The 16,396-nt window shown below is 37.8% G+C and overlaps 1 protein-coding gene across 1 annotated transcript in view; it reads right to left on the reverse strand.

The window, feature by feature from the left end:
• The window catches only part of LOC126752965 (muscle-specific protein 300 kDa), a 204,152-nt gene that overhangs the window by 129,157 nt on the left and 58,599 nt on the right, over nucleotides 1-16,396 (reverse strand). Inside the window, 4 exon segments of the mRNA XM_050464018.1 lie at nucleotides 227-2,833; nucleotides 2,905-3,181; nucleotides 3,253-3,416; nucleotides 5,875-6,147. Coding sequence (XP_050319975.1) covers nucleotides 227-2,833; nucleotides 2,905-3,181; nucleotides 3,253-3,416; nucleotides 5,875-6,147 — 3,321 coding nt within the window.

The raw sequence follows: 16,396 nt of genomic DNA on the forward strand, positions 1-16,396 counted from the left end.
AATTTTAAAAATGGTTATGAGTTTTTACCACAAGTTCCCTGAGCTGCGTTAATGGATTTACAATGAAAATTGTATTAGTATAATGGTACATATTTTACTCGAGTTTTGCGTATTAAAAATTTATGCTGTGGATTTCGAAGTGCAAAATAATTTTTATACTATTAAGTTACGATTCGCTTCCAAGTCCACAAACATTTTTTTAAACAAACAATTGCTAAATCTTTACCTGGAAGACCACCTTCTCCTTCTCGAACTCTTCCATACTGTTCACTTCGTTGACAATGTTCTTCAAGCTCTTATCGACAATATTCATCCATTCAACCATTTCCTTGAACTTCTCATGGTAGCTGTCCCACTGAGCCGGTATTTGCTGTAATGTCTCGCGCATATCGCCGATTTTACCAGACAATTGCTGCCACTGCAACCTGGCATTGTCGTAGGCCTGATTTAGACTAATATCAGTCGGTTTCTGGTAGCCATATGCTTGACTGATGCGTTGCATGTTCTGCAAGCTCTTCTCAATGCGCGGTATGGGTCCTTGTTGTTGGAAGAAGTGCTCATTACGATTCAGTATTGAGTCAATATCTTCGTTGCGATTCAAAGCTTGTTGCTCCAGATGCAATTCCTTTTCGACCTCCTGCAATGTCTGATAGAAAGCAGATTCATCCAAACGGAACTCGAGTTTCAGCAAATGCAATGGTGCTTGCGACAGCACCTGTTGCCACTTGTTTTGTAATTTCTCAACCGAGTCCACAACAGGCTTTTGCTCTTGTGCTGGCAATGTTTTAAGCAAATCCTGTGCAGACTCTACCAGATTGTGCATCCAGCGCTCATTAACATTCTCAAAGAAATACTTCTGCGTCTCGATTATTGTCTTCGACTCAATGTGTTTCTCAATAAGCATAGATTCCGCCTGCGTCAGCCACTCGCTGACGACACGTTCGTTCTCCTTGAAAGCGTGCCAGCCGCGTGAGGCGTCATTCAAGCGTTGCTCCCACTGCTCGGCATTCTGTATGACGTAATTGAAACGCTCGTTCAATTGCTGCATGTTGTGTGCCGTCTGTGAGGTGTCAATATTTTCATCGGCGGCAACAGATTTCAGCAGATTCTGGAAAACCTTATTCTTACTCTCCAGCATGGAGCGATAGTAGACAGTGCGCGAGAAGAAAGTCTTATGCTTATTTAGTTCCTCGCTGATAGCATCGCGTCCACCAGACAACGCATGTGTGCTCAACAAGGTCTCAGCGTCGTTGAGCCATTGATGTATTTCTTTCTGGCCCGCTTCGAGTGACTCCTGTTGTATGAGCAGCTGGTGGAAGAGGTGCAGTTTGGCTGGTATTTGTGCGCGTATACGAACTAAGGACTCCTTCTCCTGTTTCAGTAACTTCATCATTTTATCAACTTCCTCGCGTGGTAGATCCTGTATAAGACCCTGGAAGTTACGACTGACTGTCTTGAAGAGCTCCTCATTGTCGTCAATCTCGCTGGCTAACTTTTGCAAGTCCTCGCCATATTTGGTAATTTGCTGCGTGTTGCCGAGCATTTGACGCTGCTCCAGCACTTGTTCGGCATGACGCAGCCACTGCGAGAGCTTCTCAATGCCGGACTTGTATTCATTGCGTGCACGTATAATATCACCGGCGTGCATGTATTGTTTGGTGTTGGCGAAGAGACGCTCAAAGCGTTCCGACAAATTGCCATGTTTCTGGCGTAGATTATTGGCAATGCCATCTTCGCAGGAGGCAATCAAATAGTTGGCCGCATTGGCAAGTGTATCGAATTTGTCCTTCCATGTGGTGATATCTTGGAAGAATTCTAAACGTTCATCTTCGGAACGTGACAGTTTAGTTTCGGCCAAGTTCAGCCACTCTTCACAAGTTGGGGCCAGCTGATTCCATGTTTTCCAACAGCTTACAACCTCCTCCAGCGAGTTTTGACAACATTTCAGTTCCATGGAGACACGTTTCCAACGTTCTTCAGTCTCATACATGAAACGATCGATTTCTGTTATATCATTGCGCGGCACATTGCCATCGCGCTTGTATTCGTCCACCACTTGTTGCATATCGACGAATGCTTTCTGGAACTCTTGGAAGATTTTGTTGCGCGACACGAAATTCTTATATTGTTCCAGTTGTTGACTGACCTTCTCCTCGTAGCCATATTTGCCGGTCCAACCCTTCATCTTGTTCTCAACCAAATTGAGGAAAGCAATTAGACAGCACTTGTGTTCGAGGAATTTCAGGCGTATTCTACGCTCAGCCGCCCTCGGCGCCACATCTTGCAGACGGCGTTCCATATTGCGCAACTGTTCAATGGGCACTTGCTGTACCAACGGTGAACGTTTGGCATTATCGAACATCGCCAGAATGCGTGGCAAATCGGCGAAGAACAATTTATGCTCCTCCAGCTTTCTACTAATCACCGATGCTGTCTCCTCATTCATGGCGTTCGGTATCTCGTTGTCCATTAGTAATTTTTCGGCTTCAGCCAACCACTTGCCGACCACACCGAACTCGCCGGGCAATTCAGAATCCAATAACCACAGCCAATAGTTCATTTGATATTGTAAACGTTGCCACAGCGCATTTATGTCTTCCCAAACGGGGCGCGGCACTTGTAGGAAACCACTTTGGCTATCCATCAACTTCTTCAGACGATTGTAGACCGGCAAGTGGGCGTCGATCTCTGAACGTGCAATCAGATATTCAGCGAAATCACGCGGGAATGAATTCGATATGACCATGGGCTCGTATTCGGTAGTCTTTTCCACCAGGAAGCGACGTAATTCGTCCAACTCCTGCTGTATATGTGATGTATCACGTGAGGCACCCTGCAAGCAAAGGTAAATTGTTAACAACTCTAGTAAAGGCACATTCTCGTCAAATGGAAATCATTACTCACTTTTGGTTCAGGGTACTTGTGCAAAAATTGCGCCACATATGTCATTATACTCTTTTCATCCGGCTTGGGTACATCCACATCCTCAGCGTCCAACAATTTGGCAATGCCCAACTTGCTTTCGGCCACATCGAAAGCAGTTTCCAGGCGTTGACGATTGTTGGCCTTCTTCAAATCAGCCAAATTGACAAGATTCGCCTTAATGGCATCAATCAGGGCTAGGAAGGCGACACCATCTCTCCAACTGGCACCGAAATCCTTTACCTCAATACCGCTGTCTCTGCAGCGGGCACGGAAAATTTTTGAAAATTAATAAAATATAAATGTTGTAGTCAGGCGTTTGCAACTTACTTTGGCAAGGCATTGGTAACCCAATTTAATAGAGTCTTCCTAGCACCTTGCTTCCATTTCTCAGCCTTTTGATCGCTGACATTCTTGCCAACGCTGTCCAGAGAACTAACCGAACCGCTGATACCATGACCCAAATATTCAAGGTTGCGGCTGTTCTCCTCAATCTGTGGCGGACGCGTGGAAGGAAAAGTAAAAATGTAGTACAAATAATGGCGCAAGAAATAATTATAGATGAGTAAAGGAATATAAATCTAAATGTAGCAGTCTTCATAATGAAAATAATTCTTAAAATACTAATAAAAAAAATATTTTCGAAAATTTCGAATATTTCGAAAATATTATAAAATTAAGCTTAAGTTCAGCGTAAAGTTTCGAACACAAAAATACGCTTGTAAATGTTTTTTTTGTTCTTTTCTACCACAAACAAAAATATTCAGAATTATTATATTTAAAAAACTAAAAAAAAATGAAGTTTTAAGAATTTTCGAAAATTTCCAATACTTCGAAAATTTTGAAAAAGAATTTTCGAATATTTCGAAAATGATGTAAGATTAAGCTAAAGTTCAGTTAAAAGTTCTAAAGCCAAAAAACTCTCGTGAATATCAATCCAAAATATTCAAAAAGTGGTTTTCAAAAATATTCATATAAACTAAAAATATTTAGACATATTCGAATATTTCGAAAATGTTGTAAAATTAAGCTAAAGTTCAGTGAAAAGTTTTGAACCCAAAAATATGCTGGTAAATATTTTTTTATTCCTTTTCTACCATTAACAAAAAATGTCAAAGAGTGGCTACATGAACTTCAAATCATAATTGCGTGTGTGGCTTGTGCAATATTTATGCTTCAACCGAAGTTAAAAAAAAGCAGTATATCAATTCATTCATAACAACCAACGGCTACAAACCTACCTGTGGCGCATAATTTATTACTACTACTAATTTTTTCCGCCTCTTCTTATGAAGCTTGTTTGTTAGCAAAAAAATAATTGCGAATAAAACAAATCGTTCGAAATGAAAACGATTTTCAAAAAGAGACAAAAAGATAGAAAGGAAAGAAGTACACACAATTGTTTACACGATTATTACTTTTGTAATTTGTTGCTTTACATAAATACATAAATGTTTAAATTGGTGAAAGTATCAATAATTAAAGTGCGGGTTTTTACCAATATACAAAGGTTAAGGGAAAGGGAATGTTAAGAAAGTGTTCAAATTCACAGCTAACGCAAACTAATTGAGGTAATGGATAAGTGGTAGCCGATTCAAGTTTATGACCCCACAATTTGTTGCGTAACGTGCCTGCCTACGGCTATTTTTCAAAAACAACAATTGCTTTGAAGTCAAAAAAAGCGAATTAGATGATGATAGACAGTGGAAGGTAAAGACTAAAAACCTACTGTTGAGCGGAATAAGGTCTAGAAGACGACATCCATCTTGCAACACCTCGGTGGCCATGTTTCGCTATTATTCTACATGCATATATTAGATTAGGTTAGGTTTAATGGCTGATCTTGATCGCACTTGGACTACAATAAGCAGTCCTTTGTGATGCCATAAAACTAGAATATAATCCACTTTTCCTCCTAGAGGTGGGATCCTAAGTGTAGGTGCCCTGTGAAACCCCCCACAATATTACTAAGCTCCCTTTTGTCAAGAAGTAGAAGCATTTTGGGTCTGTCTACCAACAACAGCACCCCAAAGAACTTTGTGGTATCCCCTTTGTTGCTTGTATTCCAAGACCTGACGTGTTTCTCTAGGGTCCGATGATTCAAACAGCCCTTGAAGGAGCTTAATGGTTTGGGCAGATTAGAGAAATTGTGTTTCCAGCTTACCCCGAGAGAATTAGCCCATCTGCCTTTTCATTTTCTTCTACGCCTATATGACTGAATACCCAGATAATATTAGTTACCTAGTTACCTACGGAGAGTCTGCGAGATCCATTTGGATCAGAGTAAAACGTAAAAGGTCTTCCAAACGACTGGGTCTTAGCAAATTTAATATTCCTGTAATTGTAGATGTTATGACTAAACACGGTCCAATATTCAATTGGAAACTTATTGTTAAAGCTGTGTGGAAGTGGAATCACTGTACCACTTCCTCCTCTTTTGATAGGCTTTTGCCGGACGGAGATTAAAATATCCCGGTAGACACATCTTTGGCGAACCAAGCGAGCTAGCTGGGAGTGGATCCACTTTTAGAGTTAGTTTATGGGTAGCGCAAAGGACGAATATCTGTTCAAGTGAGATTCATCGATTTTTGGATCAAACCTACGAACTAACCTAATTCGGTAGCTGTGAAGTAAATCAAGAAGACACAGCAGGATTTTTCTGACATTGCACAGATAAATCTTTTTGCATTTCAAAGTGAGGAGATTTTGGTTTTGGTGGTTTCACAATTTATTTATTACTAAGTTTTTAAAATCTTCTGAAGATAAGCAACTAATATTTTAGTATACATGTGAAGAGTGCAAATAAAGGGTGCCTTCAAAATCCACTAAAGTATACACTTTAAAGCTTAATGTTAAAAAATATGTTCTTCTTTCAATACAATATATTTATATATTTACATTTGTAGAATTTTATTAAGTATAAATACATTTTTACAGCAAACTTTGACTTACCTGGAAGTACAATATGATGGTCCATATCAGACCCAACACAACTGGTGGTCTCCCATCCACCAAATCTGCCGGGTTGATATTCACCAATTTAATACGTTTACTAGCTAAGAATTGTAAGGCTGTATTGGCATTGCTGAGGAAATGCGGACGTCGTAGAACGCGACCCTTCTCCACGGGCAAACGTTCGCCGGAAAGCACTTCCAAAAGTGCAATAAGTTTGGTACCGTCGCGTAAATCGTTGATTAAATCGTCAACACGAAGCGGTGGAACACGCTAGAATATGAAATAAATAAACAGACAGACACAATTGAAATAAATGGTAAGCAAAGAAACATTCTAATTACAAACAGAAACATTACAATGTAATTTACAACTGTATGTATGTACAAATATGTGTGTTAGGGTAAGTAAAAAATTCATATTTTATAAGGAATTATTGAGAGATTTTTGTAGAGCAGAAAAATGGACGCTAATTTCTTTAATTTTTTTTTTTGTACATATATTTTTTTTATAACGGGTGATCCAAGAAAAGGTACTTTTCAACATAATCGGCCTACTGAGCGGACTATTCGCAACATCATCACCAATCTTGAGACCCAGCATTCATTATTGGGTAATATTCGACCGAATAGACCATGTCCACCACGCAGTGAAGAAAATATAGCAGCTGTAGCTGAGAATATACACGAAGGCCGTGGAGAGTCGATACGGCGCATTCGCAGCAACTCGGACTGACGTGTGGAACAACTTGGCGTATTTTATGTTGAGATCTTAAATTGAGAGCGTACAAAGTACTGCTTGTACAAGAACTGAAGTCGCTCGACCTTCATAAACAACATATTTTCGCTCTATGGGCTATTGAAAAATTCCAAGAAGATCCGACGTTTTCGAACCAAATTTTGTTCAGCGATGAGGCCCATTTCTGGATCAAAGGATAAGTAAGCAAACGAAAGACGAAGAGTAACCTGAAGATAAAGAGCTTGAAGAGCTGCCACTTCATCCACAAAAAACAACAGTTTGGTGTGTACTGTGAGCCGGTGGAATCATCGGTCCATATTTCTTCAAAAATGATGCCGGTGAGGACGTAACCGTCAATGGCAACCGTTATCGCGCCATCATGGCAACCGACTATTTGATGCCAAAAATTGAAGCTCGTGATCTCGGCGACATTTGGTTTCAACAAGACACATCACATCAATCAATGGATTTATTGAGAGAACACTACTGTGAGCAAATAATTTGACGCTTTGGGCTGATCGATTGGCGACCAAGATCGTGTGATATCACACCGTTAGACATTTTCCAGTGGGGATATGTAAAGTCTAAAGTCTATGCGAGCAATCCCGCTTCAATTCAGGCCTTGGAACAAAATGACACGCGTGTCGTTCATCAATTACCAGTCAAAATGCTTGGACGAGTCATTGAAAATTGGACTCAACGGATGAACCATCTTCAAATAATAAATGGCAAAGGATGTTCCTTCGAATGATAATACCCTTCAATTTGATGGTTATATGTTTTTTCTTTAAAAAGTGGGAAACTGTAAGGCGGAAAACCTTCAATTCATAGCTCATATTTGGAGTGACTTCCTTAGAGGTGTCTATGTAAGTACCTATTTTTCAAAGTACCAGGCGAACAAAAATATATATTTTTTCTTACCCACCCTAATGTGTGTGCGTGTAATTGCTTAGTTTGCAGACTTAAGAAATTTGGTTTGGCAAAAAGTTGAAGAACCGACAACATTTAACGGCATTCTTTGCGCAACTCCATAATGATAAAGCAATAAAAGAGATCACGTGCCTAATGGGCATGCAAAGCATAATTCACACACAAAAACACATACATACAAACATCGGTTATGCGCGACGAATACTACCAAGTTGTTAGCCAAGTAGGCAAAGTATGCAAATTGCATGACGGAAGAGACAAATTAGACATACTTCGCGCAAAATGCGAATGCATACTAATCGCTATAACGGTAAACACGCATTGCAATGCGAAGAGTGCAAACAAAGAGCGCACAAACTTTTGGCAAAGTTCACTTAAGAAATTTCTAATTGCAGACGGAAGTGGGGGGCCTACATATGTATATATGAGGAAATACGCACGCCTATATCTATATACATATGTATAGTATGCAAATATATTACATAAATACATGCGTACACATATGTACATAGGCACAGTCGCATATACATATGTAGTGTACTTATGTATGTAGTTTCTAGATAAAATCACGTAAATCGTGTGGCTTCCGAAACGAATGCTTTCAAAATCAATAGACTTACTTCACGCTCATTTATTTTCAAAACATAACAAAAACAACAGCGATAATCCAAAATTAGGATTTCAAAAGTTTTATAGCACCGGCATTCATTGAAACCGAGATGGACTACATAAATCAACGGCAAAAGCGACAAAAGCCATGGCAGTCGCTGGCGCGCCGCACGATGTGCTCACCTTGAACTCATCCATAAACAAACTGTAAAAAAGTAAAAAATGGAAAAAAAATAAAACCCAAAAGCAATAAAGACGCGTTATTTTGTTTTTGTTTTTGGGTGTGAGTGCTTGGATTTTAAAGTTCAAACAAATCACCGCACAACTGTCAAGCTATGCAAACACATTTGAACAAAAACACACAGCCATCCACACACATATGCTACTTACATATGTATGTAGGTGTGCTTATGGGTACAGGGGTGTGTGTGTAATCAAAAAGCTTTTTGTAGCTCAGCTAATTTTTAATCACATTTTTATAGTTTGTTTAACATTTTCGTAAAAACGAGGTGTCAGACGCGCAGCTCCGATCGGACGTGTTGAAAGACACATATACATAAGTATATACACACTTATGTATCTACAGATATGCAATCAAACACAAAAGTGTGTGCAGTTCACAATTAGTTTATTGTTATATCATTGTTTGTGCTTGTTGTTGTGATCAACTAAATTTTGCTATTGAATTTGTTTAGTGTCAATTAGTGTACATATGTACATATATTATATACATACATACATAATTTGCATTTGAAATTTGAGTAGAGTAAATTTATTTGATTAGCAAATTTAGTCACTTAATATGTATATGTATATATATATGTATATTTGTGTATCTTTATTTGTAAATACTATAGGCAAACAGCAACTAAAGCCCCTGTAGGGAGAAGAATGTGTTTTGCGCCCTTCGCTCAACTTATGGTCAATATTCGACCGAAAAACAATGTCCAGTACGCAGTGAAGAATGAAAGGGTACACAAGGATCGTGGCGAGTCGATTCGGTAAAGTTCGCAGCAACTTTAACTGACGTATGGAAAGACTTGACGCATTTTACGTCAAGATCTCAAATTGAAAGCTTTTGTACGATTCCAAGAAGAACTGACGTTTTCGAGCCAATTTTGTTCAGCGATTAGGCCTATTTCCGGTTTAATGGGTATGTAAACATATTTCTTCAAAAATGATGCCGGTAAGAACGTAACCATCATCGCGCCATGATAACCGACTAGTGCATACCTTAAACGGAAGCTCGTGATCTCGGCGACATTTGGTTTCAACAAGGCGGAGCCAATTCGCACACATCGCATCAAACAATGGATTTATTGAGAGAAAACTTCTATGAGTAGATAGTCTCACCAAGATTATGTAATATCACACCGTTAGACTTATCCCTGAGAATATGAAAGGCCTCAAAACATCACGCTTCGTTCGTCAGTTAAGTCGAAATGCATCGAAAATTGTGACTCAGCGGATGGACCATCTATTTAAAAGAGATTATCGTCTAAAGAATTTGAAGTTTCCGTATTTTTTTCTTTAAAAAAGTACGGAACCTCAGAATGAATATTTATTAAAAAAATTTATAAAATAAATAAATAAGTACTTTGGAGGAATGCTGCAGAGTTGAAAATATTTGGCCGAATAAAAAACCGTTTCCTTGCCGGTTACGTAGACGCAACTATCGTGGGAACGGATTCCCAGATTATTAGATATTCATATTCCACGGTACGACGGGAGACATTTCTGACCCAGCCAGGATGACGGATTCGTTTTTCCAAGAAATGGTTACCAGAGCTTTTAGTTATTTCAAATCATTAAAGGTCTTGCTGTCCTCTGTTCGGCGATGATTCTTAAACACCTATCCCTGCTCATAGAAAGGGTCCTTTACATACATACAAGTGAAGTATGAAGAAATGCTTACGACCAGCCGGCTCATGATTTTAGGCCATTGGCATAGTTCATACTTGACCTTGTAAATGAACTCGGGCTAAGTTGGCAATGCGATCGAAAAATGAAGAACCACGTGGAATTAGACACACAGTTTTCTTTCTCCAGTAGAGAAAAATAGACTATTATGATTTTGACAGTTCGAAGTCTAAACATTTATAGACGAATCAAAGGGTGAAATAGGACTAATTAGCTTCTTTTGTAGTAATCCATCACAAGAAGGTAGCTTCAAACTAAATGATTACGACTCAGTCTTTCAGGCCGAAATTGAGCGCATAACAGAACCAACAAGTTAAAGGGTCTACTGGCAATTATGGCTATATGTAGCGCCACTACTAAGTCTCATTGCGTAAGGTTCTGCAAGCAGGAAATTAATAGATTCTCAGAAGGTAACTCAGGCTCAATGCTCCTACTTTAGAGACATTGGACAACTGGGCTGGAGAAAAATCAGTTTTTTTACCAAATCCACTGAGTTGCTGGCTAAGCCTTAATCCACCCAGAGAAAACCTTAGTAAATTATTATTTTTAAAGCTAAAATATAGATCTCTCTTTATTTCTATCATTCCTATGCCGCCAAGTAAAAGCCTTGCCGTTGGTAAAATATTAGTAATTTGCATTTAAAACACTTTTGAAATCTTGTTATTAATTGATATCCCTATAGGGTCATTGATATATGCATGTGCCACTAAATAAATTTTATTTATATTAAAATATTTTGAATACGTTTATATGACTGTATGTTCAACTACGTCAGCCATGTGACCTTAATTTAGTGATATATACACGATTGTCATGCGAAAAACATCATATATGCATTTAGGTGTATTTAGAAAAAAAGTATATAAAAACCAAATAGTAAGAAATTGCTAATTTTTTTAAAAATTTACTGAACATCGATAGCGTTGTGGTTTTGAGTCGATTTTTAATCAGATTGTTTTTTTTTTTTTTTTGCTTAAAAAAAATAAATTTACTATTTTGATTGGTAAAATATATAAAAATATTTTTATTGGAAACTTAGAAAAATATAGGATATATTTAAATTGGTAGCTCTAGTAACGCCTGAAAGTATGCTGTCAGAATGGTAGCATCGGTAAACTGTAGTGCGAACTTTAACCCTTTTGTGGTACATAAGGTATGTTAGACCACATATTATCAGACCCACTCTAAATTATTTTAAATACAATGATATGAAAAAAATAATACATTTGAGCAACTTTTACTAAAACAAGACAAGCCTGCCTGCCTACTTCTTTTTGAATTTTGCTCTCTTTAAATCGCAATTTACTAAAAATAACGTTTTTCTTTTGAAATTGCGACATCAACTAATGAATTTAGATATGATATAATATTTTTGATACACGATTTCTTAAAAGAAGGATATAATCTAAATTCAATATTAAATAAAGTACTTTGATACGTAAAATAATACAAAAATTTCAAAATAAAAAAATAAAATTTTAAAAATACTAAAATCACTAAAGCTGTGTATACATATGTAAATTCAGTTTGTGGGCTCGGCTTATCCGGTTATCTTATCAAGCAAACTTGTCTGCCAACTTCATGGGCTGCAATGTCAATAGCAGCTTATAACAAAAAAAAATCAAATGTTGCAATTCATAAAATGGCAGCAAGGAAACAGGCGACCAACACATGCTGTCACTATACAATTTGTTGTTTTTTTTGCACATCAACGCAAAAGTGGACATCAAAAATCGAGACCACGCAACTCCTTTCGCAGCAGAACAAATGACAACAGTTTTGCAGAAACTTGTCCATAAAATTTTTAATAACATATCACAACAAATATTTATGGTATATATACATAGGTATGTTTGCCTATTCATGAGTAAATATTTTCATACCACAACACCGAATTCTGCTTGTGGCATTCACCGAAGCAAATTAATATGCGGTTTGCCACAAACCGAGCTCGGATTAATGCGTATGCGCGTTAACGAGGAGAGTCTATTGAGTGCTTAAGAAGCTGAGGTTTTCGTAAAATATCAAAATGCAAAATTTTCTTCTGAATACAAATTTAATTTTGGATGATACTTTGCAGAAGAGTCTTCGTAGTTTTCTTAGAAATTTCCTGGAATCAAGTGCTCGTATGGAAAGCTTTCTCATTTGAAGCAGCATCTTCACAAAAATCGACATGGATTATTGGCTAAGGCAAAAATGCAATCTCCGAAGAAATGGTTGAGATCGGACCACTATAGCATATAGCTGTCATACAACCTGATCGATCAAAATCAAGTCCTTGTATTGAAAACTTTTTTATTTGGCAAGATTTCTTCACGAAACATGGCATGGATTATTGTCCAAGTTAATGCTACAATATCTTAAAAAATTGTTTAGATCGGCTCACTATAGCGTATAGCTGCCATAGAAACTAAACAAGCAAGTCAAGTTTTCTCATAGAAACTTTTCCTTTTGAAGAGTATTATAGCATCGCTACAACCGAGGTGGAATTTTTTCTTGTTTATATTTAAATTCAACTACTTCACCAACTCCCCGACTTTTCTAGCTACCCCTGTAAATGGTCATAAAATGTTGCAAGCAGCACGTACGTGTTTGAAGCCAAATAACTGGTTTACTAACATACGAGTATGGCATTTGCCATCACATATGAATATGGTATAAGAATATGCAATTGAAATTGCATTTTAGCATTGCCAATTGCGTTTACAAATGCAAAATGCAGTTAACTCGCAAGTGTTAAATATAATTGTCTACAGGTAACTATAAACGTCGGCAAGCGTGTTCTGTGTGCCCGACAAGCGAGAGGCGTGCATATATTTATCAATGCAAGCGAGCGCATGCTTACAAACACACTCACACGCACATACTTGCATCTATACTTTCTACATTCGAATACCGGTCTAGCGCATAGTTGCCTTTGCAGTAAGGAGAGGAGGTGAGCTGCAGAGCGCCATGAAATGCAGGCGGCGGTTGTGCCGGTTTTGTGTACGCCGGCCGGCCGGCATTCGCCACAATTATGTGCCCATACACACACACATGCACATGAGTTGTAGTACTTGGGGCTGGCATGCGCGCGAATCACTCTAAGTTAATTTTAGCGAGTGAATGAGAAAAAAATTACAAAACAAAGCTTTATCATTGCGCTAAAGGCACATATTTACACTGGAATGTATGTATGTAGTTATATATATATATATATATATATATACTATTTTCATATTACTACTACTCAGCTGTTTAACCTTTCAGTGCAACTGCGAACCGCGAATGAGCTCATAGTTTGCTTGCCTTTAAGTTTTGTATTAAATTAAATACATATGTATGTACAATATGTATTATATGTACAACATATACTATTATAGTGTGTGAATGTAGCAAAAAGATAACGTAGTAAGATTTCGAGGTTGTTGAAGATTTATTGCTGATGGGATCATTTAGAAAATGCTTCAAACTTTCGGGAACAATTTTTTGTCACTCCGTTACTTATTTGGTACAAAAGTTAAACCTACGAATGACCTAGCTTTTAGAAGAAAGATATTATTAGAATTATGATAAAGGTCTCATCATTCAAGAAAAATGGTATGAAAAGATCTTTACTTAGATGTAGATCGATCAGTTTGTATGGCAGATATACGCTATAATTGACCGATCTGAACAATATATTCGGGGACTGTAACGTTACTTTGGATAATCGTAATCTATGCTGAATTTCGAGATGATGTCTTGTCAAATAAAAAAGTTGTCTATACAAGGACTTGAAGTGGTCCGATATCAGCGATTTCAACACATGAACAGCTTCTTGTAGCAAAAAGGACGTGTGGATATTTTCTGATCGAAATCTCAAAAATTGAGGAGTGTAGTGTCAAGTGTATACAGACGAAGCTCCCTTGAACAAAGCGAACGCGGTACTAACGAACTGTAAGTACTTCGAAATGCTCATTCGTACTGTGAAGTGTTTAAGTACAAAATAATTAGGATTCTTTATGGATAAACAACGATAAACAATCTCGGGGTCTCACCTTTCCCGTTGAACGTGTGTAACAGTAGAAAAAAATCTACAGAAGATAAACATACATAGATATGAACTATACGCTCGCCAGAATGGGTAAACTATAGGGTAAATATGGTCGTAGGTTGTATTGAAGTCTGAAACAGACCTAGGAACAGGGATCTTCTGGGAACAGTGGCTTTAGTGAATATAACGGAAAGTTGGGAATACGAAAGTCGGGACTACGTAACTATAATGGACCCAGATTGTTAAAGGTAAGTCAGAGGAACTATAAATCTTGGAACCCAATATGTTGATAGACATCCCATCATTTGTTTTGTCGATTTCAAGGAACTGCTTATTCGACGCCACGTCTAAATTTGGTATCCCTGACAAACTCATACGGTTATGTAGAATGATGTTCAGCATAACAATCAGCTGCGTTACAAACCGGAAAAACCTCTTCGAGCCGTTCGATGGCAGACCAGGTTTTTGAAAGGATCTTCTTCAATATAATATTAGTAAAAGTGAAAGGCGCCACTAATCTGACCCGATATAGCCGTGCATGCAACCTTTCACAGCCTAGGAAAAGAAGCGAAAGAGTTTCGTCTTATGATGTACGAAGACAAGATATTGTACTTGGTGGCGACACACAAAGATTTCTCGCATCTTGGCAGTTATACTCGTAAATTTCAAAAAGTGAAGGACTTCGTATATCTCGAAACCAGCATAAATTCCACCAACAAAGCTAGAATAACTCTTGCCAACAAGTACTACTGATATAATATAATATATGAAATATAAATGTCTCATCATTCCCGTGTCCGTGTCCGTGACCTGTCTGCAGTTGGGATGTGCAACTGTCGTGAAATAGCGAAGAATAGAAGTCCGTTCCTATGACAGCCGGGTCTAAGCAACCAGAACGGATTTTTGTCCAGGCAAGGACTGTCAACTCGACACAATTCCTCGAAATTACTTCAGGAAAGAGCAAAGGATAAAAGGCAGCTGGACAAGTTTTGTGTCCTCAGCCTAGGCGGGCCCATAATTGTAGTACCATAGAAGAACAGAATGACGTGGATAATGTTTTCATCTAACAGATTTATTCCTCACATTTAGGTATGATTAAGCCCTTGTAACATTCACTACTACTTTAACTAAAGAAAATTCTTAGCCCTGACGTCACTGAACACCAGCGTTTGAAAGAAAGCTAAAGAGAACTCACAAATCATGCATATAAACATGTACATACATACATTTGTATATACTAAAACATGTAAGATACCAGAAGTGATCTTTTGGCACTCAGAATGTGCTATATTTTAGACTAAGTGCGTGCAGTCTGTGAACCAAAAACAAAAAGTTTCAATTTGTATTTGCGAAACTCCGAACTTTTCGCACTTGTTTACTTAAGTCTTTGTTTATTTTTTGTTCATTTCCTTATTGCTATTTTTCACCTCGAAAGTACGCAAAACCGCCAGCTGCATTGTGAGTATTTTCAGACAATGCCCACTAAATATATTTGGTAGACAAAGATATGTGGCAGCCGAAGAAGCAGCAGCAGCCTTGCAACAAAGGAAAGTAGAGAAATTCCAACGGATCCAATGCAGACCAGAGAACAACGAAAATGTACACACCTATATATGTATGACCAAATGTTTGCATGTGTGTGTGTAAATATTTATATGAGCCACTAATGGTCATTCTCTTGAATAAATGCTCGCCGCATCGGTCATTACAAAACTTGCTTTAGTCATCTTAGATCTTCTTACAAACGCTCACATATGTATGTATGTGTATGTTGACTGCATATGTGTATGTAGGTGAATTTGTGTGTGAGTACATTGCACTTTCAAAAATTTTCACTCTGCCTTTTTTCGCAAGTCCGACGCCTGCTTCGAAAGCTGCTCTGCTGGCACAATGTCTTCCACATGGCCGTCCATTCGCTCAGTATTTATTTGCACATATTTATTCTATTTCTGTACCAAACGAAATTTTTCATTAGTTCTGAAAATGTAATTGCATTTTGCTCAATTTGTTTTTACTTTTACATTTTTTTGGGGGGTTTTGGGTGCGCAAGTAATATTTGTTGGAACTTAGTCATCGTTACTGTCAGACAATTTTCCATAGAATTTTCTCTTTCTAAAAGTGGGATGAGGATTGCAATGAGTCATGGTGAGTATTAATGTGCTTCATTTATGTATGTCTAAAGCATTTTTTGTGGTTGAGAATTTTCAAAAATAATATACGAATCTGTTGGAGCGTGTACTAACGATCTTCTTAATGTTTTCGAAATTGTTTTTATTGCTGTATAAAGGTACATTTTAATGATTTTTAAAA

Source organism: Bactrocera neohumeralis, chromosome 3 (assembly GCF_024586455.1).
Source record: "Bactrocera neohumeralis isolate Rockhampton chromosome 3, APGP_CSIRO_Bneo_wtdbg2-racon-allhic-juicebox.fasta_v2, whole genome shotgun sequence".
In the NCBI taxonomy this organism is placed as follows: Eukaryota; Metazoa; Arthropoda; class Insecta; order Diptera; family Tephritidae; genus Bactrocera; species Bactrocera neohumeralis.